This window comes from Urocitellus parryii, chromosome 9 (assembly GCF_045843805.1).
Source record: "Urocitellus parryii isolate mUroPar1 chromosome 9, mUroPar1.hap1, whole genome shotgun sequence".
Classification (NCBI taxonomy): Eukaryota; Metazoa; Chordata; class Mammalia; order Rodentia; family Sciuridae; genus Urocitellus; species Urocitellus parryii.
Genome location: NC_135539.1, coordinates 5,379,977 through 5,402,875, shown reverse-complemented (window position 1 = coordinate 5,402,875; position 22,899 = coordinate 5,379,977). Strand labels below are relative to the sequence as shown.

General features: G+C 51.4%; 1 protein-coding gene across 1 annotated transcript in view; it reads left to right on the top strand.

The window, feature by feature from the left end:
* The first annotated feature begins 5,581 nt into the window (after positions 1-5,581).
* The window catches only part of C9H16orf96 (chromosome 9 C16orf96 homolog), a 37,833-nt gene continuing 20,515 nt past the window's right edge, over positions 5,582-22,899 (top strand). The window contains exons 1-11 of the mRNA XM_077802666.1: positions 5,582-6,001; positions 15,877-15,981; positions 17,441-17,521; positions 17,686-17,772; positions 17,850-17,938; positions 18,021-18,568; positions 18,749-18,934; positions 19,043-19,641; positions 19,776-20,535; positions 21,947-22,032; positions 22,328-22,438. Coding sequence (XP_077658792.1) covers positions 5,582-6,001; positions 15,877-15,981; positions 17,441-17,521; positions 17,686-17,772; positions 17,850-17,938; positions 18,021-18,568; positions 18,749-18,934; positions 19,043-19,641; positions 19,776-20,535; positions 21,947-22,032; positions 22,328-22,438 — 3,072 coding nt within the window. The remainder of the gene's footprint in view (positions 6,002-15,876; positions 15,982-17,440; positions 17,522-17,685; positions 17,773-17,849; positions 17,939-18,020; positions 18,569-18,748; positions 18,935-19,042; positions 19,642-19,775; positions 20,536-21,946; positions 22,033-22,327; positions 22,439-22,899) is intronic.

Genomic DNA, 22,899 nt, shown 5'->3' with positions numbered 1-22,899 from the left:
GGGGAAAACATGAGTTCAAAGCTAGCCGCGGCAAAAATAAGGTGCTAAGCAACTCAGTGAGACCCTGTCCCTAAATAAAAATACAAAATAGGGTTGGGGATGTGGCTCAGTGGTCAAGTGCCCCTGAATGCAATCCCTGGGAAGGAAGGAAGGAAGGAAGGAAGGAAGGAAGGAAGGAAGGAAGGAAGGAAGGAAGGAAGGAAGGAAGGAAGGAAGGAAGGAAGGAAGGAAGGAAGGAAGGAAGGAAGGAAGGAAGGAAGGAAGGAAGGAAGGAAGGAAGGAAGGAAGGAAGGAAAAGAAAGAAAGAAAGCTTCCCAAAATTATTTTTAAGAAAATCACCACAAGGGCTGGGGACGTGGCTCAAGCGGTAGCGCGCTCACCTGGCATGCGTGCGGCCCGGGTTCGATCCTCAGCACCACATACCAACAAAGATGTTGTGTCCGCCGAGAACTAAAAAATAAATATTAAAAAATTAAAAAAAAAAAAAAAAGAAAAAAGAAAATCACCACAATGGGGCTGGGGTTGTGGTTCAGTGGTAGAGCACTTGCCGAGCATGCATGAGGCACCATGTTTGATCCCGGCACCAAAATAAATAAATAATAAAAATAAAGGTATGTGTCCACCTACAACTAAATACACACACACACACACACACACACACACACACAGTTTTTTTTTTTTTTTTAAAGAGAGAGTGAGAGAGAGAGGGGGACAGAGAGAGAGAATTTTAACATTTATTTATTTTTTCTTAGTTCTCGGCGGACACAACATCTTCCTTTGTATATGGTGCTGAGGATCGAACCCGGGCCGCACGCGCGCCAGGCGAGCGCGCTACCGCTTGAGCCACATCCCCAGCCCCAGTTTTTTTCTTTTGAGCACCACATTGATCTGCACATTCAAGAATCTCTGAACTGAAGTAGGACAATGTGGGAAAATGAATGGGAAGACTTGAACCCTCCAGGGCTGTGAACTAGTCCTCATGGCTACTCCAGAATGTCAGGAGAGCACCTGCAGGTTCTTCTTGGCGACTCCAGGCAGGCCCACTGTGGCTCAGGCTGAGCAGGGTTGTGTTCCCACCCTACTGGACTAGCTGGAATTTGTAGTCAGATGCAGCAAAAGCCAACTCTGGGGCTTGGGTTATGGCTCAGTGTTAGAGCTCTTGCCTAGCATGTGTGAGGCACTGGGTTCAATCCTCAGCACCACAAATAAATAAATTTAAAAAATAAATAAATATATATATATATATATATTTTTTTTTTAAAGCTAATTCTGCTGACAAGAAATCTACTGAGAGGATATGGGGTAGCAGGGTCGTTGTTGGGAGGCCTGGAGCCCTCACATTTCCTTTCTGTTTTACACACTATGGTGACATTGGGCCCAGCTGGATATTCCAGCATCCTTCCAGTCTCCAGATCCTTGATTTCATCACATCTCAGTTATCTTCAGCCACAACCACCAGGAGCCCACCCGTGGGTGGACAAATTTACATTTATTGACCCATTGCATCAAGGAAGCACACCGTGAGCGTGTTCTGATCGCCTCTACCTACCTGTTCTGGAGGGAGGGAAACCAGCCCTCAATAGTACCAGACAGCCGGATACCCAACACTGTCCCTGGACAGGTGTGACTGACATAGTTCATTAGTCACACACACTCAGCCCAGTGAAGGACCCTGCAGTTCCCGGTCGGGATCCACTGGGGAGCAGAGGGAACCAGCAGGGCTTGCGGGAAGTGTGGGCTTTGTAAGGACGAAGAGGTTGGGTGCCCATAGTTCCCTCAGGAAGGTATGATTGGTTGGTTTGAATATTTCTGAGGCCTGGCAGGGAGGTGACACCCCCAAGGTAAGGACCAGGAGGGTGCCATGCTCTGGGTGCTGGAGGAGCTAGCCAGGAGGGAGCCTTCCCCACACAATACCTTTATTCACTCAGGCGAGTGCTTTGCTGCTGAGCCACAACTGCAGCCCTGATTTTTTTTTTTAACAATCCTAATTGGCTTCATTTTTAATTTTAAAATCAAGTAACACTTCATTCCGTAAAACAGAATCAGTTTTCCTATGAGCCAAGCACTCATCTAAAATAATTTGATGAGTTAACATCACATTATTTATTTTTCTTACACAAAAAAAAGGACAAGGGAACTTCACTATTTCACCAGTTGAGAACGGCTGTTCTCCCTCCAATCCAGATTTTTCTTGGAGGACCAGATGTGTCAGCTTGGTTTGATTCACTCCATGTTGTTGTTCCCCCACCCTCACCCCGAATACTGTCTCTGTTGAAAAACTGGCTTCACAAAGAAGGTGGCAGCAGGAAAATTTCAGAATCCAAAGCTTAAAAATAAGTCTTGGGCAATGTGGGGTTATTTTCTGTCTCGGGGAGGTGGGGGGGGGGATCATCCAGTGTCTGAGGCCTTGGGACAGAGGCAAAGTCCCCAGCCGCCCATCTAGAAGATGTCACTCTCAGTAGCGTCTGGTGTCCTGACCTGTGCTCACCCAGGATGATGGTGGGTAAGGAGCAGCAGGTCACAGGGGCCCCCTGACCCTCTGGGAGACAGAACTCTCCCTGGGCAGATCCCGGGACTGAGGGTCAGCGGCCAGGGGAGAATCAACGACTGTCCCCACCTGTGGTCCCTGAGGTCCTGGGGCAGGGATGCAGGAGGCAGCCAGTGTCACAAGACGTCCTTATCCCCAGCCAGGCCGGGCGCCTGGCTAAGTGAGGAGAAAAACTGTGTCCCTCCTCAGGGCCTGGCCCCTGCGCCTGGTCTCACTTCTTCCCGGCACCTCCTGGAAGGGGAGGAAGTGACATCCAGGGGAAGGCAGGGAAGTGAGGCCACCATCACATTCAAGTTCAGGGTGCGACAGCTCAGTCTGCCCCCCAACAGGCCCCATACTCCGCTCCTCTTCGTGAACCACATCCCTTCTGAGAGTCACACCCTGCCCTTTATAGGCACAAGGACCCAGAAGTTCCAGAAACATGTCCATGTTTAGGCCCTCGGATCCGGAAGTGTCTAAAGTGTCCATGTTTAGGCCCCCGGATCCAGAAGTTCCTCAGATATCCATGTTTAGGCCCCTGGATCCGGAGGTTCCAAAGGTACACGTCCATGTTTAGGCACCCGGATCCGGAAGTTCCTTGGGCACACATCCATGTTTAGTTCAAAGCATCCGGAAGTGCCTCAGATGCACGTCCATGTTTAGGCTCTAGGACCGGAAGTTCTTCAGGTGTCCATGTTTAGGCAGCCAGATCCTGAAGTTCCTCAGGCATCCATATTTAGGGCCACAGATCCAGAGGTTCCTCAGGTGCACGTCCATGTTTAGGCCCCTGGATCCGGAAGTTCCTTGGTGCACGTCCATGTTTAATCCCCCGGATCCGGAAGTTCCTCAGGCGTCCATGTTTAGGCTCTGGGATCCAGAAGTGCCTTAGGCGTCCATGTTTAGGCCCCCGGATCCAGAAATTCCTCAGGTACACGTCCATCTTTGGGCTCTCGGATCCGTAAGTTCCTCAATCCTCCATGTTTAGGACGTAGCATCCGGAAGTTCCTCAGGCACATGTCCATGTTTAGGCCCCCAGATCCAGAAGTTCCTCAGGCCCACGTCTATTTTTAAGCCCTAGGATCAGGAAGTTCATGGGTTCACGTCCATGTTTAAGCCACCACCCCCTCCGGAATTCCTCAGGCATCCATGTTAGGCTCTAGGATCCGGAAGTGCCTCAGGTGTCCATGTTTAGGCCCCAGGATCTGGAAGTTCCTCAGGTACATGTCCATGTTTAAGCCCCCTGATCCGGAAGTTCCTCAGTCCTCCATGTTTAGGCCATAGCATCCACCAGCCCTGAATTTTTTTAAAAAATATTATTCTGAAGTTTTAGGTGGACACAATCTCTTTATTTTACATTTATGTGGTGCTGAGGATCGAACCCAGGGCTTCGTGCATGCTAGGTGAGCACTCTACCACTGAGCCCCAGCCCCTTGAATTTTTAGGTCCTATAACACAGTGGGGCTCCTAGAGGTGTTAATAAGAGGGCATATGATGGTCAGTTTTAGGGGACAGCTTGGCTGAAATAAATTAAGGAATAGCTAGAAAAAGACATTATCTCTGAGGATGCTTCCAGAGATTAGTGGGTGAGCCTGAGCCAGGTAGGTGGGGGAGACCTGCCGTTGATGCGGGTGAGCACCATCCAACCTGCCAGGGCCCACAGAGAACAAAAATATAGGAAAAAGACCAAGTATCCATTTGTGTAGCTTAGACACTGGTCACATTCTTCCCTTCCTGACCTTGGACACAAGCATATCCTGGAGCCCAAAGGCAGGAGAGAGGACTTACTCCTGTGTGACACCCCCACCTCGGGCCTTTGGCCTCGTACTGAGAGTTACACCATTGGTTTCCCTGGTTCTGAGGCCTTGGGACCTCGCCTGAGCCATGCTCACCACATCCCAGGGTCTCTAGTGCGTCTGTGCCCTGCAGTGGGGCTTCCCAACCTCCTTAATGACAATTCCCCTGACACGTCCCTTCTCACGTGTCTGTGAGAGCGTATGATGTTGGTTCTGTCTCTGGAGAACACTGACTAATCTAGCTGTTAGATCAGGTCCATGGTAGGTGGTTTGGGGAGTGTTTGAGGAAGTCAAACTCTGCTTTCCAGAGTTCCTTCAGGGAAGCCAGCAAGGTTGGTCCTTAGCCAGTGGGAATCCTGAGCAGGCCATCTGGCATGCTGTGCACCAGGAATGTGAGGTTCAGGGGGGCACTGAATGGAGGAACTTCCCTGCAGGCTTCACTAGAAGATGGAGACAAGCAGACTGCTGTTGGGACCCAGAACTGACCCAGCAGAGCCCACAAAGGGTAACAGGACCCCACAAAGCCTCCTCACCCTGCAGCCACTGGCTCCTAGCCATGCCTTCAGACTCAGAGCAGGACTGAGACCCTGATTAGAACTGGGGTCTTACTGAGCCCCAGCTCATGTGGGGAGCAGAGCAGGGTTCAGCAAGGGCGATATCATCCAGGAAGACAGGGACATGCAGGACAGACCAAATGACGCCCACTCACCTCCCTGCTCTCCCCTTCCAGAAACTGGAGCAGCTAGGTGTGCGTTTGGCCCTGCCAAGGAACCAGCTTAGTTCTTCAGACTCTTCTCTCTATGTCCTCTTTTCTTAAAACCTAGGTCTTCCTGACTCCAAGAAATCTGTCTTCTGATTCTAGAGACTTCTGAGATGCATGCTCCCTCACTTCCCAGCATACCTCTTGGAAAGGGTCATCAGCCTTACACAAGCAGAGGGCTGGAATGAAGGGCTGCCTGTTCACTATTCAGGTAGTCATTAAATATTAATGGAGTTCCTATTTGGGCGTGGCTCACCCAGGAGCACCACCTGCTCCTGGCTCTCGGAAGCATGCCCACTTGACCATGTTCTCTGGTGTCCTAGCAACCAGAAAATCAGATCTGATCTCTGGCCAGGACAGAGGCCATTCTTCCCTGACCACTGTGACTCTCTGCCTTCCTAGCCTCTGAAGACCTGCTTGTGCAGCTCTTTGACCACAGGAAGCTACCGCTTTTCCCCAAGGATTCCAAGAAGCCTAGCCGCACCAACCCAGCCCAGCAAGATGAGCTTCTCACTCACATTCATGGAACTGACCAACATTGCCATACCACAGTGTGGGGTGGTGAATTTCAGGGCCCTGCACCTCCTGATCGAGGGCATTCTGGAGCACATTCAAATGGCTGAGCTCAAGAAGGAACTCTCGGGGGATGAGGACTTCCTCCAGACCTCGCAGGTCGTGCTTGTGCCTGGGGAAGGAGATTCCCAGCCTGTAATCAACCCTATGAAGCGACTCAGCAACGTCTTTGACGGTGTGGTGACCCGCCTCGACAGGATCGAGAATCAACTGGCTGGGTTGCAGGACCTGCCCTCCACTGCCCAGCTGCTGGAGGGCAGCCAGGGGACCAAACGGCCTGCCGAGGACCTGTGGCATCTCATCAAGCTCCGAAAGATGGTGGAGGGCAATGAAGAAGCCATGGCCAAGGTAAAAGCCCAGCTGTAGAAGCCTCTCAGCCCCTGAGTGCTCCTCCCAAGCATGCCGCTCCCTGTTCCTCCATGGTGGGCATCCCTTTACAGAGGGAGGGTAGAGCCAGACCTTGGAGTCTGGCAGAATCAAAACTCCCGAGATTGCATCCTTGTCAAGTACTGAGGAAAGGAGCCGGACACAAACGGACACATGCTGTATTGTTCCATTTATACAGAATACCCAGAATAGGCCAGTTTCCGGGGCTGGTGGGGTGGGCGTGGCTGCTTTGTGGGTGGAGGGTCTCGTAACTTCGTGAGGCAATTACCCAGTGCCAGATGGACTAAATGCTGTGCCTCTGAGAGGTCCTTAAGTGTTGTAGTAACTTCAGGAGGCAGGGAGTCTAGTTTTCAGGTGAGAAGACAGTGGCACCGAGTGGTTTTGTAACCTACTTGAGGTCAGTGTTACAAAAACGGAGAAGCCGGTGGAAACCTGGGCCGTGTGGGTTGGTGAGCAGCAGGCACACAGCCTCTCGCCAGCCGGAAAGGGTGGGGTTGGTCATAGTCAGCAATAGTCGATAATGGTTTCCTCCCAGGTTGTAGCAAGAATTCACACTGGATGAGAGTGCCCAGGAAGTGCTGAGCACGGAGCTCAACACATTTTAGGTGCCCAGTCCGTTTATTGAGATTTGACTTGAGCAGGGAAAGAGGTGGACTGAAGTCCCTGCGAGTCAGCCAGCCCAGGGCCCTGCAGGATATGAGGACCTGAGCTCTGGGTTTGTGGGAGGGAGGAGGAGTCAGTCTGGCCAAGCCTGGGCCCTGTCAGGCAAGAGGGGCAGAGCGGTGCAGGGAGGAGCCACAAGCCATGTGCTGAATGGAGGGAGGGAGCCAGCACAGAGGCCCCGAGCGAGCCTCCCTCGTGATTCCAATTACATGAAATGGCCAGGAGGGGCACATCCGCAGGCAGAAATGGGATGAACGCTGTTGGAAAGGAGAGAGGGAGTGGTTTGCTAATGGAGACAGGATTTTCTTTCAGGGGAACAAAATGTCTTGGAAGTAAGGAGCGGTGACAGTCATACTTCTGTCTGTATCAAGTGCCCCGGGATCACACTCTTTAATATTGTTATGTGTTTTTTACCACGTGAAAAGCAGGTTGGCAGAATTCATTTAAAAAACCCCATGACCTAACTAAATGCTGTCTATAAGAGATGAGCTCTCAATTTGGAGACACCAGAGGTTGAAGTTTTATGGAAGCAGATATCCCACACCAACAGGAATGGAGCAGAGCTGGTAAGGCTGAGCCACAGCAGGCACTTGGGCTTAGACACCAGTGCTAGCCAGGAGCAGTACACACGCGTGGAGTCCCAGCACTCCGAAGGCCGATGCAGGGCTGGTGGGGTGAGCCAATAAGTTCAAGACGAGCCTGGGCAAAGTAGTGACTTCTAGAGCTCTTGAATGTCCTGAGCACTGAACAGGGTCACCTGCTCAGCTCATGAAAGGGCTCGTGAACAGGTTTGGACTTGACCATGCAGCCTTTAGAGGCCTGTTTGTACAGATAAGGAATGTCCCTGCTGTTGGAAAGTCATTGCAATGGCTTACCACAGCGACCCATTGAAGGGGGTTGCCATGGTAGCTGGTTCTAGAGCAAGCTGCTTAGCTAAGTGTCTGTACCCATCAGCCACTGAGGCTGGTAAACCAAACGCTTGATGCCATGGGCCACCTGGACTGCACCTTGGCAGCCCCTTGCTCTGGGCTGATTGTGCCAGTGTCCTCTGCTGCCCTTACTGGGCACCCCCAAGAGGCACAGGCCAAAAATGGAGAATCAGAGCCTGCTGGTCTCAGCACCCACCCCAAACAGAGCACATAGTGCTTGGGAACCAAGGGCAGACACCAGGAGCGGGGAAGGCCTCTTGGCAGCAAGCGGACTGGGATCCATAGGCATGGTCCAGGAACTGGCTCTGTTGGTCAACACACCACCAGGTTTGAGTACTTGTGCCCCACTGCAAGTTGTTATTAAGGGTTAGATTGCAAGGCTTCTCAGCACTATTGACATTTGGGCTGAGTAATTCCTATGGCTTGTGTTCTGTGTATTGTAGAAGGTCAGGCAGCACCCCTGGCCTCTGCCCAGTGACACCAGCAGCACCCCGTGTTGTGACAAGCCAAAGTCTGTCCTCCAGACATTGCCAGATGCTACTGCCCCATTTGAGACTTCTGGATTAGAAAGCCTGGGCTCCCCAGCCTGGCAGAGTGGTGGTGTCTATAACCCAGTAACTCAGGAGCCTGAGGTAGGAGAACTGTGAGTTCAAGCCAGCCTGGGCTACTTAGTGAGACCCTGTCTCAAAGGAAAGAATAACAAGGATTGGGTATATGACTCAGTGGTGGAGCACCCTGGGTTCAACCAAAAAAAAAAAAAAAGCGCCCCCCCCCAAAAAAAAAAATCAAAAACAATACTGGAGGCTCCCAGCTCAGCCTGGTTGTCCTAACCTCCAGCTGGTTGCAGGGGAAACCCAGCTTGCCCCTTGGTGGCTGTGCACTAGCTCCCCCTAGTGAGCCTTTCCAAAACTGCAGGTTCCCAGGTTCCTCCCTGACTGGGTTTCTACATGTGGTAGACAAGCAGCCTGAGCGGCACCCCCCCACCCCCCTACCCCCACCCCCCACCCCCACCCCCCTACCCCCACCCCCCGCCTGGTTGAGGCCTTGGTTTTCTCATCTGTAATGATAATCCCTGGTGGCCAGCCACAGGGGAAGATGAAGGATGCTGTGAGCTATTATTAAGACTGTTCTGTATAATGCTGCTTTCATAAAGTTGTGGGTCCAACATGTTGTTGCTTGTTTATTTCAGAACTCCTTGTTCTGTTTTCCAACAACCAGAGCTCCGGCAGTGTGTTATCCAGATTGAAATGCATTTTCGTTTCAGTTGGTTTTGGGGTATTTTATATTGTTGCCTAAATGTGTTGAAGACATATTGGGGTTTTAGCCAATCAGAGTCTAATGATAATTGTTTTAGTCATGGCTGTGACCAAAATAACAACATGGAGGAGGAAATGTATATTTTGGTTCACAGTTTCAGAGGTCTAACTCCATGGATGGTCAGCTCCATTACTCTGGGCCCCAGGTGAGGCGGGACATATAGCGGGAGAGCATGGCAGAGGGAAGCTGCTCCCTAATGGCAGCAAGGAAGCAGAGAGAGCGGAAGGAGTCACAGGCCAGTGCACCCTTCCAGGGCAAGGCCCCGGTGACCACTGCCTCCAGCCGCGCTCCACCTGCCTGCAGTTACCACCCAGTCAGTTCATTCACACTAGGACGGACTGGTTAGATTACAGCTCTCATAATTCAATCTCCTCACCTCTGACTATTCCTGCAGAGACACAAGAGCTTTAGGGGGAAACCTCACACCCAAACCATAACAGTGATGAACACTTGAGCAACGGCAAAACCTTCCCAAGGTGCCATGGAGGTGCTGGGCTGCAGCTCAGTGGTCGGACACTTACCTAGCATGTGTGAGGCCCTGGTAATGAAAAGAAAAGTTTCCCCGGGAGGTGACGTTAGCATTCCCATTTTCCACAGCTCTGGATGTGGTTGTCTGAGGTGGTGTTTGCTTTGGACCCCCTTAGTGGGCCCTAGCCTGAGCCAGCATTCTTTTTTTTTTTTTGGTGGGGGGGTACTAGAGATTGAACCCAGGGGCACTTTACCACTAAGCTAAATCCCCAGCCCCTCTTCCCGTATTTTTTATTGGTGCATTATAGTTTACATAATAGTGGGACTTGTTGTTACATATTGGTACTTGCACACAATATAACAATTTAATTTGGCCAATATTATTCCCCAGTATTTCCCTTTTCCCTCCCATTTCCCCCTGTGTGGTCCCTTTTCTCTACTGATGTCCCTTTGATGTTCACAAGATTCCCCCCCACACACACACACACCCACCCCCACCACCACCACCACCACCTTTCTTTTCCTTTTTCCTCTCTAGCTTCACTACCTTTGACCTTCTGAGTTAGACTTATTTCATTTAATATAATGTTCTCTGGTTCCACCCATTTTCCTGCAAATGACAATTTTATTTTTCTTTATAGCTGAATAAAACTCCATTATGTATATATAACACATTTTTAAATCTATTTATCTACTGACAATTACCAAGTTGGGTTCCATAGACTGGCTATTGTTAATTGTGCTGCTATAAACTTGGGTATGCATGTATCACTGTAGTATGACTTTAATTCTTTAGGATAAAACTGAGGAATGGTATAGCTGAGTCCTATGGTAGTTCCATGCCTAGTCTTTTTTTTTTTTTTTTTTTTTGCAGTGCTGAGGACTGAACCCAGGACTTGGAGCATGTTAGGCAAGTGCCCTGCCATATCCCCGGCCCCCTCCATGCCTAGTCTTTTGAGGAGCTTCCGTATGGATTTCCATAGTGGTTATACTAATTTACAGTCCCACCAACAGCGTAAAAGTGTTCCTTTTCCTCCACATCCTCTCCAGCATTTATCATTATTTGTATTCTTGATGACTGCCATTCTGACTGGTGTGAGATGAAATCTCAGTAATTTGGATTTGCATTTTCCTAATTGCTAACAGTGTTGAACATTTTTTCATATTTTTGTTGGTTGGCCTCTGGTATCTTTTCTTTTGAGAAATGGCTGTTCATTTGCCCATTGGGTGTTTTTTTTTTTTTTTTTAATTGTGAGTGGACTTCATTTTGTTGATTTCTATGCAGTGCTGAGAATGGAACCCAGTGCCTCACACATGCTAGGCAAGTGCTCTACCACTGAGCCACAGCCCCAGCCCCCCACTGGGTTTTTGGTGTTAAAATTTTTGAGTTCTTTATATATTCTGGATATTATTCTTCTTTCAGAAGAGTTCTCTCTGCATTTTTTTTTAACCTGGGATTGAACCCAGGGGTACTTAGCCACTGAATCACATCCTCAGCCTTCTTTATATTTTTATATTTTATTTTGAGACAACTGAGAGACTCACTAAGTTGCTTAGGGACTTGCTAAATGGCTGAGGCTGGCTTTTAATTCTCAGTCCTCCTGCCTCAGCCTCCCAAGTTGCTGGGATTATAGGCATGGGCCACTGTGCCTGGCAAGTTGGGGGGATGGGAACATGTTCGAATAAGCCAAGGTGGCAGTGCCACACCAGGCGCCACGTGGGACATGCCACAGTTCAGCTCCTGGGAAGGACAGGTTTCTCAGCTCCAGTTAAGCCCTAACTGTGCCTGGAGGGCTCTGGTCAGAAAAAAGACCTGACCCTCCCCCCAAGGGTTCTTCTGGTGCCTTGTTCCCTAAAACAGGAGTCCAAGGCATGTCCCCATGCTACAGTCTGGGCTGGGTGTGCATGTCACAGGAGAACAGAGCCACGTGAAGGAAAGAGCCTTTCTCCTTTCATGGGTGACCTTCCCACAGGGCAAGCCATAGGGTTCTGCCATTTCTTCTGGGCCTTGCCCGGCACTTATCTGGGCTGGGTTGAGGGTAATTTCTGCTCAGCATATTTGGCTCCTGGTCACCCCCAGGAAGACAGGAGGATAGAGGAAGCATCAGTAGATCTGTGAAGGTCTCTGTAAAGCAGATAAGGTGTGCGAGTCCAGGAACCACGGAACAGGATGAGGCACCAGGGGCTGGGGTTGTGGCTCAGTGAGAGAGCGCTCACCTAGCACGTGCGAGGCCCCGGGTTCCACCCACGGCACCACATATAAAGGGTATCGTGTCCAACTGCAACTGAAAAATAAATATTAAAAAGAGAAAAGAAGAAGGCACCCAAAGAAGTGTATTGGGGGGCGCTCCCAGGGCGAGGCTCACCGGTCTGCCAAAGGGTGAGGGCCAGGGAAGTGCGGGCCAGCGCAGTGCTTCTAAGGGCAGCTGGAGGTAGGAGGGCCTAGGCCATCTGGATTGTCACCACCGACAGCAGGCTGAGACGAGTTTAGGGGCATCTGTCGTTGGTTGGTCCAGGCTGAGGTGAATTGACAGGGCGATTGCTTCCGCCGGCAGGAACCTGGTCGGTGGAGTCTGCTGCCAGGTCAGCTTCTGATTGGCCATTTCCGGGCTGCCCACAGCTACCATGGGAGAGGAGCGGGCAAGGAAGGCTGCTGACCCACAGTCTCCACATTGGAGGTCTCTCTGAGAAACATTTTACACCTTAAGCAAATGAGAATTTGTAAAACCCATCCCATAATTCCACTGTCACTCCCAACAAAATTAGCAGTGACTCCTGACTCTACGTCCGTAGACAGTGTTGAGATTTCCTCCCGTCGTTTCTGAAACACAAATGCAGCTTTTACAGCTTTATTGAGGGTATTTCATTTTACCAGAAAATTCATGCATTTTTAAGGGTATTGACAGAGCCGTGCCGCTGTCACCACAGTCTAACTTTAGGACATTTTTCAATACCCAGAAAGAAACCCCTCAATCCATAGCAGTGATGCCTCTCGTGCCTGCTTGAGTTCCCAGTCCTTCACTGTACCTTATTGTTTTCCAGGTTCACCCATCAGCACATTATTATTTCTTTTTATCAAATGATATTCTGCTGTATGAGTAATGCCACATTTAGCTGACTGACTAATGGACGTTGGGGTTCATTAGTTCACTACACATAGCCCTGCTATGAACAGTAGTGACCTGGGCTGACCACGAACACCTGGTCTTAAGCAGTCCTCCTGGCTTCGCCTCCCAGATACCTGGGACCACAGCCACAGGCCATGGTGACAGCTACTTTGTCTTGGTGCCATGTGTTTAACAGATGATTCTTTTCTCCCTACTGGATCAATCTTGATGCCTTTGTTGGAAATCGGTTGACTGTAGCTGGGTGGGTTTATTTCTGGGCTTCTCAGTTTCACTCCATTGATCTACTTGTCTGTCCTTGTGCCCGTACCACACTGTCTTTCTCTTCCCCTTTCTTTTTTCCTTCTCCTTCATAGCAGACATGAACCTGGGGCGTTGAGCCCTCGAGGCAAGTGCTCTGCTGCTGAGCCCTGAGCTCTAACTCCAGGTCTTTTGTAAATGTCCCTTATCCAGTGGAGGAAGTGTCCTGATTTACTGAGTATTGTTTTGTTGTTGTTGTTCTGTTTTCTTTGGAGATAGAACCCAGGGGCACTTCATCACTGAGCTACATCCCAGCCCTTTTGTTTTTTGATACAGGGTCTTGCTAAGTTGCCAGAGCTGGCCTCCAACTTGCAATCCTTCTGCATCAGCCTCCTGAGTTGCTAGAATTACAGGCATGCATCACCACGCCCAGTTTACTGAATTTTTTTTTTCATGTAAGAGTGTATTTTATCAAATGCTTTTTCTGTGTCAATTGAGATGATTGTATACTTTTAAAATTGAAGGCTGAGACAGGAGGATTGTGGGTTCAAAGCCAGCCTCAGCAACAGCGAGGCACTAAGCAACTCAGTGAGACCATGTCTCTAAATACAATACAAAATAGGGCTGGGGATGTGGCTCAGTGGTCTATTGTCCCTGAGTTCAAACCCTGGTACCAAAATAAATAAATAAATAAAGTTGATAACATATTTCTTATTGATGTGATATATTACATTAATTCATTTTTGGATGTTGAATTAATTAAATCTCTGGGGTTAATCCAACCCATGGCCATGGTATAGAATTCTTTTTATATGTTGCCAGATCCAGTTTGCTAGTGTTTTCTTGAGAACTCTGTGTTTATATTTCAGTTTTCTTTTCTTCTTTTGTCTTTGCATTTGGTATCAGTATAATGCTGGCTTCATTGAATCAGTTTGGAAGTGTTCCTTCCTCTTCTGTTTTTTTGTAAGAGTTTGTGAAGGGTTGGCATTAATTCTTTAAGTGTTTTTAAAAATATTTTTTCTTTTTTTTTTTTTTTTGGAGTTGGACACAATACCTTTATTTATTTATTTATTTTTATGTGGTGCGGAGGACCCAGGGCCTCGCACATGCTAGGCGCGCGTGCTCTACCACCGAGCCACAACCCCAGCCCCCTCTTTAAGTGTTTTGTGGGAGTCAGTGGTAAGGCCATCTGGGTCTGGACTTTGATGGGTATTTACTTTTTAATACTGCTTCAGTCTCATCATTTGTTACAGGTCCATTCACATTTTCAATTTCTTTCTTATTTTGGTAGTTTGTGTCTTCCTAGGAACTTGTCCGTTTTTATTTCAGTAGAGTCAATAGAAAGGTCTCCTCTTTAACTTATGATTCTAGTAATTTGAGTCTGTCTTTTTCTTGGTCCATCGAGCTCAACGGTTTGTCAGTTTTGTGTTTGCTTAGGTTTAGTTTGCCTTCTTTCTTCCAGTGTCTTCCAGTGGAAAGTGAGGCTGATGATGGGAAGTCTTCCTCTGCGGTGTGGCCACTGACCACTGTGCGTTTCTCTCTACGCACCGCTTTAGCTTCAGCCTGTGAGCTTTGGTGTGCCGTGCTCTGTTTTCAGTTTGTCTCAGAGTATTTCCTAATTTCGTCTGTGGCTTCTTGGACCCATTCGTGATTTAGGAGAGTTAATTCTCACACACCTGTGAATTTCCAAGTTTCTTCTGTTGACTTCTAGTTGAATTCCACTATGGTCAGCACATACACGGGTTCTAAAACGTTCCTGCCGTGCGATCTACCCGGCAGAGTGCTCTCCGTTGTGTGTGTTCTGCCATTGTCAGGGTGTTCTGTGGACACTGTTGGTGCCCGCATGGTTTAGTGTTGTTCAGGTTTTCTGTTTCCTTGTTGATCTTCGGTCTAGTTCTATTCTACAATAGAAATATGGTATTGTAGCTGCCAACTATGCTTTTTAAAATTGCCTATTTCTCTTTCAGCCTTTTTTTCCTCCTCCTCCTCCTGTTTTGGTGGTACTGGGGATTTAACACAGGGCAAATCTACCACTGAGATGCATCCCCAGCTATTATTTTCTTTTATTTTGAGATAGGGTCTCACTAAGTTGCTGAGGCTGGCTTTGAACTCGTGATCCTCCTGCCTCAGCCTCCTGAGCTGCTGGGATTACAGGCATGTGCCACTGCACCCAGCTAGGACTACGGGTTTTTTTTTTTTTTTTTAATCCATTCTTCCAGTCTCTACCTTTTAACTGAACATTTAAAACATTGATACTTACTGTAATTATCCATCAGGAATGGCTTCTGTCATTGTACCATTTGTTAACTGAATGCCTAGGTAAGCACAAAGCTCTTTGTACAACTTTTCACTTTTTCTCCCATATCCTAACGCTTGAGAAATCTGAAACCTACAAAGAGGTGGTGACAGCCCCAGTCAACTGTGCAGCGAGCTTTGAGCCTTACCTTGCAACCATGGAAGTCTCATTGCTGGTCCTCTGGTGTCCCATTTACCCTCCAGAGCCCATCTCCACAGGCAGCCAGAGAGATCTTTTTAAAATGTAAATACAGGCCAGGTGTGGTTGCGATGTCCTGTGATCCCAGCAATTTGGGAGTCTGAGGCAGGAGTTTCTCAAGTTCAAAGCCAGCCTCAGCAATTTAGCAAGACCCTAAGCAGCTTGGTGAGACCCTGTCTCAAAATTAAAAGTCTAAAGTGCTGGGGATGTGCCTCTGTGGTATAATGCCCCTGGGTTCAATCCTAACTTCTAAAGAAAATAAATAAATAAATCATCATGGTCATTTCCCCCCTGACTCTGATCCTCCAGGTGCTATCCCCCAGGGACCAGCCTGCTTCCTCCTTCTGTAGCTAGCCTGCTGACACGTACCAAACAGGGAAGGGCAGCAGATGTTTTGGGTAATGCGGAGACACCTCTTTCCTGCCCAGTCTGCCTGGGCTTGCAGCCCTGTTGTCTTGGGGAGCACTTGCTGGTCTCTGGGTACTTTCAGCCTAGATGACCCCCAGGACTATGCCGTCACCAGAAAGCTCTGTAGTTCGTTTGCCTTCTGCTATAACCACACCCAACTTCAGGGTTTCCCCCTCTTCTCTCCCTCTTCAGTCCATGGTGACCCTGCAGGATCTGCTCACTGACCTGAACCCACTCAAGGTCACCGTTGAAACCCTCAGGAAGGACGTGAACATGATGAAGGATTGTTTTGAAAAGGTAATTCCTCCCCTGCATCCTCCACACTGGCCGTGCTGGTGGACATCTGGTGGTCCAGGCCTAGAAAGCCTGTTCCTGGTCAAAGAATGCAGCCAAGAGGGGAGAAGAAGGGAACCCGCCTGGCCCAGCCCTTGGCCTCCCTCCCAAGCTCCCTGTGACCCCTTAGTGCCCCTTACTCCACTGTGTTAGGATGTCCGTTGTCAGACACCCAGTTCACCCCGACTTGGGAAAAAGAATAGAATTCATTCTCATCTACTAAAAAGTCCAGGGGCACCTCCAGCCACAGCCAGATGGAGGCCCTCAGCCCCCTCAGCGTCTGCCTCTCGGTGATGACTTCCTCTGTGTTGGCTTCATGTTCAGGCAGCTACTCCCCGACTCTTAGAAACTCCAGGCTTATAGTCCCTCAACTCGGCAGAAAGAGAACACCTTTTCCTCCTGTTGAAAGCTCTGTTCACGCTGAAAAGCAGGATAAAGCTAGTGCAGGCACACATACTGGCTTCTTCTGCATCTCTGAGCCATTTGTCCAAGTCTGTTCTAGACTCTACCATGACATGGAAAGACATGGAATCCCTAAATCCCGAGACAGCTTCCCCTAGTCCACAGTGGGGTCAGCAGCTGGGTCTGCAAACCTCCAGACCAGCACTGTGGCCAAGGTTAGACCACCTGCTCCAAATTACATGACTAATGTGTTGCCTCTGTTTCATAGGTCACTGGGTGCACTTGAACTTCCATCTTAGACTGGGTAGATTCTATTTGAGTAGATGGGCAGTGTCAGGAAGCAATGCTATGAAACACTAAAGAGGATCATCTGCTTGAGGAACGATGTCTTCCTGGCCCACTTCTTGAAGATTCTTTTTTTTTTTTTTTTCCGTATTGAGGATTGAACCCAGGAACACTGAACCACTGAGCCACATCCCCAGCCCATTTTTTTTTAATATTTATTTTTTAGGTGTAGGTGGACACAACACAATGCCTTTTATTTTTTTTATATGGTGCTGAGGATTGAACCCAGGTCCCGCCCGTGTTAGGCGAGCGCTCTACCGCTGAGCCACAGTCCCAGCCACCCCCCAGCCCATTTTTTGATTTTTCATTTTGAGACAGGGCCTCATTTATGGCCTTGCTAAGTTGCTGAAGCTGGCTTTGAACTCACCATTCTCCAGCCTCAGCCTCCTGAGCTGCTGGGACATAGGTGTGCACCACTATGCCCTGCCTCTGGGAGATTCTTAATGTGCTTTTGCCCATTCAAGGCTCTGATAAGTTCTGTGGTACAGAAGTCTGTTGAATGCTTTTTAGCCCATTGTTTCCTAGACTTATTTGTCTATAGACTCTTTGGCATCCCTTTTCCTTCCCTGGGAAACCCTTCACCCTTCTCAAGCTCTTGGTCATCTAGCACTGTGGGAAGCAACAGGACTGGGATCAGAACCTGTCTTCCAGACCACAGACTCAGCTCATTTGACAGATATGCCCAGAAAAAGTGGACCTCTTATCTGAGGACTTGAAAACGCAGAACCGGAAGATGAGCATACTGCAGCAAGAAGTGGTGAGGGCTGGGGGCAGGGCAGGGTGGGGAGGTTTCTCTGCAAATGAAGAGGGCACTGTGGTTGGCGAGCCATTGGAGGGTGGTCTGGTTCTGTGTGGGTAGTGAGACCCCCCGAGGGCCATGCACCCCCAGCCCACGCCTGCACTGCCCACCCTACTCCACAGGATTCTCTCAAGAACAGGATTCACGCTCTCCCCAAAGCTGAGGATCTGGTGCTCTGGAGTGGCCTCCATGAGGCCATGTTCACTCCAGTGAGTAGAGGAACAGGAGGGGCAGTGGGGGAGGGGAGGGGGGCGTGGGCCCACCTCTTCAGCCCCCTCTTTCACAGGAAGCCACTTCACAAGAGCTGGAGATGTCCAAACAGTGGCAGACCACAGACCAGCCTCCACAGGCTGCCCTGGCCCAGGAGGAGCCCGGGTTGCCTTCCCATGTCTCATGGCCCGTCCAAGGCCTCGGCCTCCAGCAGACTGCCTGGCCGACTGGCTGGCCGCCTGCCCAGGCAGATCTACTCAGCAGTGTCCAGGCGCCAGGTCAACCTCAGGCTCTCATGCCTGGTCCTGGGCTTTGGCCTTGGCCTGGGCCTGGACCTGGGTCTTGGCCTTGGCCTGGGCCTGGGCCTGGTCCTGGGCCTTGGCCTTGGCCTGGGCCTGGTCCTGGTCCTGGGCCTTGGCCTTGGCTTGGGCCTGGGTCTATTCCTGCTCTTGCTCCTGCTCCTGCTCCTGGGCCTGGGCCTGGGCCTGGGCCTATTCCTGCTCTTGCTCCTGCTCCTGGGCCTGGGCCTGCTCCTGTTTCTAGGCCTGGGCTGGTTCCTACTCCTACTCCTGGGCCTGGGCCTGCTCCTGTTCCTAGGCCTGGGCTGGTTCCTGCTCCTGCTCCTGCTCCTGGGCCTGGGCCTGCTGCTGTTCCTAGGCCTGGGCTGGTTTCTGCTCCTGCTCCTGCTCCTGGGCCTGCTCCTGTTCCTAGGCCTGGGCTGGTTCCTGCTCCTGCTCCTGGGCCTGGGCCTGCTGCTGTTCCTAGGCCTGGGCTGGTTCCTGCTCCTGCTCCTGGGCCTGGGCCTGGGCCTGCTCCTGGGCCTGGGCCTGCTCCTGGGCCTGGGCCTGTTCCTGTTCCTAGGCCTGGGCTGGTTCCTGCTCCTGCTCCTGGGCCTGGGCCTGCTGCTGTTCCTAGGCCTGGGCTGGTTCCTGCTCCTGCTCCTGGGCCTGGGCTGGTTCCTGCTCCTGCTCCTAGGCCTGGGCCTGGGCCTGCTCCTGTTCCTAGGCCTGGGCTGGTTCCTGCTCCTGCTGCTGGGCCTGGGCCTGCTCCTGTTCCTAGGCCTGGGCTGGTTCCTGCTCCTGCTCCTGCTCCTGGGCCTGGGCCTGCTCCTGTTCCTAGGCCTGGGCTGGTTCCTGCTCCTGCTCCTGCTTCAGGGACTGGGCCTGTTCCTGCTTCTGGGCCTGGGACTATTCCTGCTATAGGGTCTGGGGCTGTTCCTGCTCCAGGGCCTGGGCTGGTTCCTGCTCCTGCTCCTGCTCCTGCTCCTAGTCCTTGGCCTGGGCCTGGACCTTGGCCTGGGACTGAACCTTGGCCTGGGCCTGGACCTTGGCCTGGGCCTGGACCTTGGCCTGGGACTGAACCTTGGCCTGGGCCTGGACCTTGGCCTGGGCCTGGACCTTGGCCTGGGCCTGGACCTTGGCCTGGGACTGAACCTTGGCTTGGGCCTGGACCTTGGCCTGGGACTGGGTCTACTTCTGGACCTTGGCCTACTTCTGGACCTTGGTCTGTTCCTGGACCTTGGCCTGCTCCTGGGACTGGGCCTGGTCTTGGACCTTGGTCTGTTCCTGGAACTGGGCCTGCTCCTGGAACTGGGCCTGCTCCTGGGACTGGGCCTGCTCCTGAGACTGGGCCTGCTCCTGGGACTGGGCCTGCTCCTAGACCTTGGCCTGCTCCTGGGACTGGGCCTGCTCCTGGACCTTGGCCTGGGACTGGGCTTTGGCCTGCTCCTGGAGCTGAGCCTGCTCCTGGGACTGGGCCTGCTCCTGGGCCTTGGCCTGGGACTGGGCCTGCTTCTAGGCCTGAATCTGGGCCTGCTCGTGGGCCTGGGCCAGGGCTGGAGCCTGAACCCACGCCTGCAGTGGGGCCTGGTGTGACACCTGGGTTCATGCCAGCAGTTTTGCCTGTATTTGGACCCAGACCTCAACCTGCCCCAGGAGCTTGGCCCATACCACCAGGAGGCAGGCCTGGAGCTGGCACTTGGCCTTTGTTTGACTTTTTCCAGCCTGGCCCAGGTCCATCAGACTCCCAGCAGCCCCCCAGGGCCCCACCCCCAGCCACAGAGTTGGGATCCTCGTGGCCTCTTCCATTGCAGCTGCACCAGACTCTTGAGGCCCCAGAGCTCCCAGCTGTGGAAGAAAAGGGGGATGAATATTACCCTTACCTCATGGTAGACTCTCTGGCTGGGCCTTCCCCAGGTGAAGCCACCAAGGATCAGGGTCCCACAGCTAGGGCCTCGGAAGCACACCTGAAGGGTCCCCAGAATGCCCTTGAGCAATTGAAAACCACTGTTGCTGCTGCTGCTGCAGCGGCTGCAAACTACGCTGCGGCTGCCAACTCAGCTGCCCAGACAGCCAAGGCTGCTGCCAAGGCGATCACCGATGCCCCTGCCAGCAAACTGGCTACTAAAACCGCCATTGCGGCTGCCCCCAGGCCCTTTGGGCCCCGTTCAGATGTCTCGGGTGCAGGGTCTTCCCGCGGGGCAGCCGAACCTACGACCTTGGATCAGGAGAGCAAGCAGCTACAAGACTTGGTGGTAGATTATGAAGAATTGGCTCCCCAGTTCCCCACCAAGGACATCCCTCCCACCAAAACCCTGTCACAGGCCATGCAGGCTGCCAAGAAGGCGAAGAGCACCCAGGACAAGAAGGCGGCGGTCAAGCGCTCCATGGGCCACATAGCCCAAGTGCCGGATAGACATGACTCCCTGAGGGAAGAGTTTGCCCAGCTGTCAAACAACCTGCAGCAGCAGCTGGCTTACCTAGGTAGGAGGGGAGCAGGGGCTCAGGCCCTTCCTGAAGCCTGCGTCCTTCCTGGGGCTCCCCCAGTGACATCGGTATCAGCTGTCAGCAGCTATCATCCCTTTGACCTAAATGTCTTACTTACCAGGAATGTACAGTGAGGCACTATCTTGGGAGGGTGGGACTCGTAAAGAGGAAAATTGCTCCTGAAATTCCTTCTTTCTTTGCTTTTTTCCTTTTTTTTTTTTTGGCGGGGGGGGGGGCGGGAGTGGTACCAGCAGTGGGACCCAGGGCCTCACTCCTGCTGGGCAAGCACTCTGACACCGAGCCAGATCCCAGACTGAGAGTGTGGCACTTCTGCTATGTTCCCAGTGGATGCTGCTGCTGCTGGGAGCCCACTTAGATCCCCGGCTCTGCACACTGAGACGTGCAGTGACTGCGATCACCAGAGTCACGTCCCTGTCTGGCAACTCTGGTGGGCACTGCTCTTCCACAGACCTTAGGGGGAAAGTGGAACTTCATGTAGCTAAAAAGAACCCTATTGATACCTGTCAACACTAGGATGGCTGAGATTAGGAGGGTGGTAAACAAGCAGTAACAGCCCACGCTCTCCTCCTGGCCAGCTGCCGTGTCCCGCTCCTGTTTTTTCCATGGATCTGGCCTCTCTGGCTGCTTGTCCATACTGCATGTAGGCCACTTGGTAAAATTTCACTATCTCCCCTTCTATTAATCTTGGTATAATGCATTTCATAGACTCTCATAAATATCAGGGCTAGGACTATGGTCTAGCACTGGCCTAGCACACACAAGGCACTGGACTCCATCCCCAGCAATGCAAAAAAAAAAAAAAAAATAAAATAAAGGGCTTCATGGTTTTGAAGTACTTCACAGTATTGAGGGTATAGCTCAGTGGTAGTGTATCCTAAGCAAGTGCAAGCCCTTGTGCAATCCTCAGTACCTTCCCAGGAAAATTGAATTGCATATTTAAAAGAGCTTATTGGGATAGATAGGTTAGATAAAACACTTTCTTAAAAGTAATCCCACCTGTTCTTTTCAGAGTTTTTAAAAACGTGTCTACTAGCCAGGTATAGTGGCACACACCTATAACCCCAGTGTCTCAGAAGAAGACTGAGACAGGAGGGATCGCGAGTTCCAGGCAGCCTCAGCACCTTTGCAAAACCCTGTCAAAAAAAAAAAAAAAAAAAAAAAGATGCTGGAGCTGTAGCTCTGGGGCAGAGTAGCCCTGGGTTCAGTCCCCAGCACCACACACTGGTGCGTGCACACACGCATAACAGTGTGACTGTGGAAGACCCGGTGGACCCTCGAGGCCCTGTCTGGGCACACTTTTGTGGGCAGCCCTGCCGTAGGGGCCTGGGAAGAGCAGGTGGTTGGAGCTCCCTCCCTGCCCCACAGTCACTCCCTCTTTTGCTTTCAGCGCACGCGGGAGGCTCTTCCAAGCTTGAGGCGGCCGTGGACATACTGCAGGACAAGATAAATAACATCCAGAAGTCCAGGCTGAAGGTCAGTGTCCCTCTCAGGAAGGAGCTTTTGAGACAGTGAGGGCTGGAGGCAAGCAGGAGGTGGACTGCCCCCGTACCCCTCCTGGGTGGAGCATCTGCCCGCCAGCTGCCAGGTGGCCTGGGAGCGCAGCAGGGCCAAGGATGCGGTCCAGGGCGGGTGGCTGCGGCTCCCTTCCAAGGAGTCCCAGGCGGCTGTTCCACCCTGTCACACTGTCCAGAACGCTCAGGTCAGGCACCTTCTTCCTTGCCTCAGGCCTCTTCCAGCCTCACAAGCCGTCTGTGTCTCCCTTGTTTAGGAAGAGGAACTTGAGAGAGTTTGGGGCACCCAAATAGAGTCCATGAAGAATCACTACGTCGTGCTGGACCGTTTGGTGGGAAAGCTCCAGGCTCGTGTGGATGAGTTCAAGGTTTGGAGGCCTGGGGTCCCCGAAGGGCAGGCCAGGGGAGAGCTCCTCCCTGTGGTTTTACAGAAGGGGGTGCACTGAAGGCTGGGGAGCCAGGGGACATTTTACTGTGTGTAACTTACACTTTAATTAAGAATAAATCCCACACACATACACAGCAGGCCCTGATCAGTGCCCATCTGTGGCCTCTGTATCAACAGAGTGAGGGCTCTGTGACATTTGCTGAATGAGTCAGCAGGATGAGAATTTCTTGCCCCAACAGTGATACTCATGGCATTTGCCCTAAATCAGCCCACTGTGGGGGAACAAGCTTCTCTGAACTCTCAGCACTGCAGCCTTTCCGGAACTGCAGGGTTGCCAAGTTGCCAGGCTGGCCTCAACTTGAGATCCTCCTGCCTCAGCCTCCTGAGTCACTGGGATTACAGGTGTATGTCATCGTGACTGGCCCCATGGGGACTTCTAAG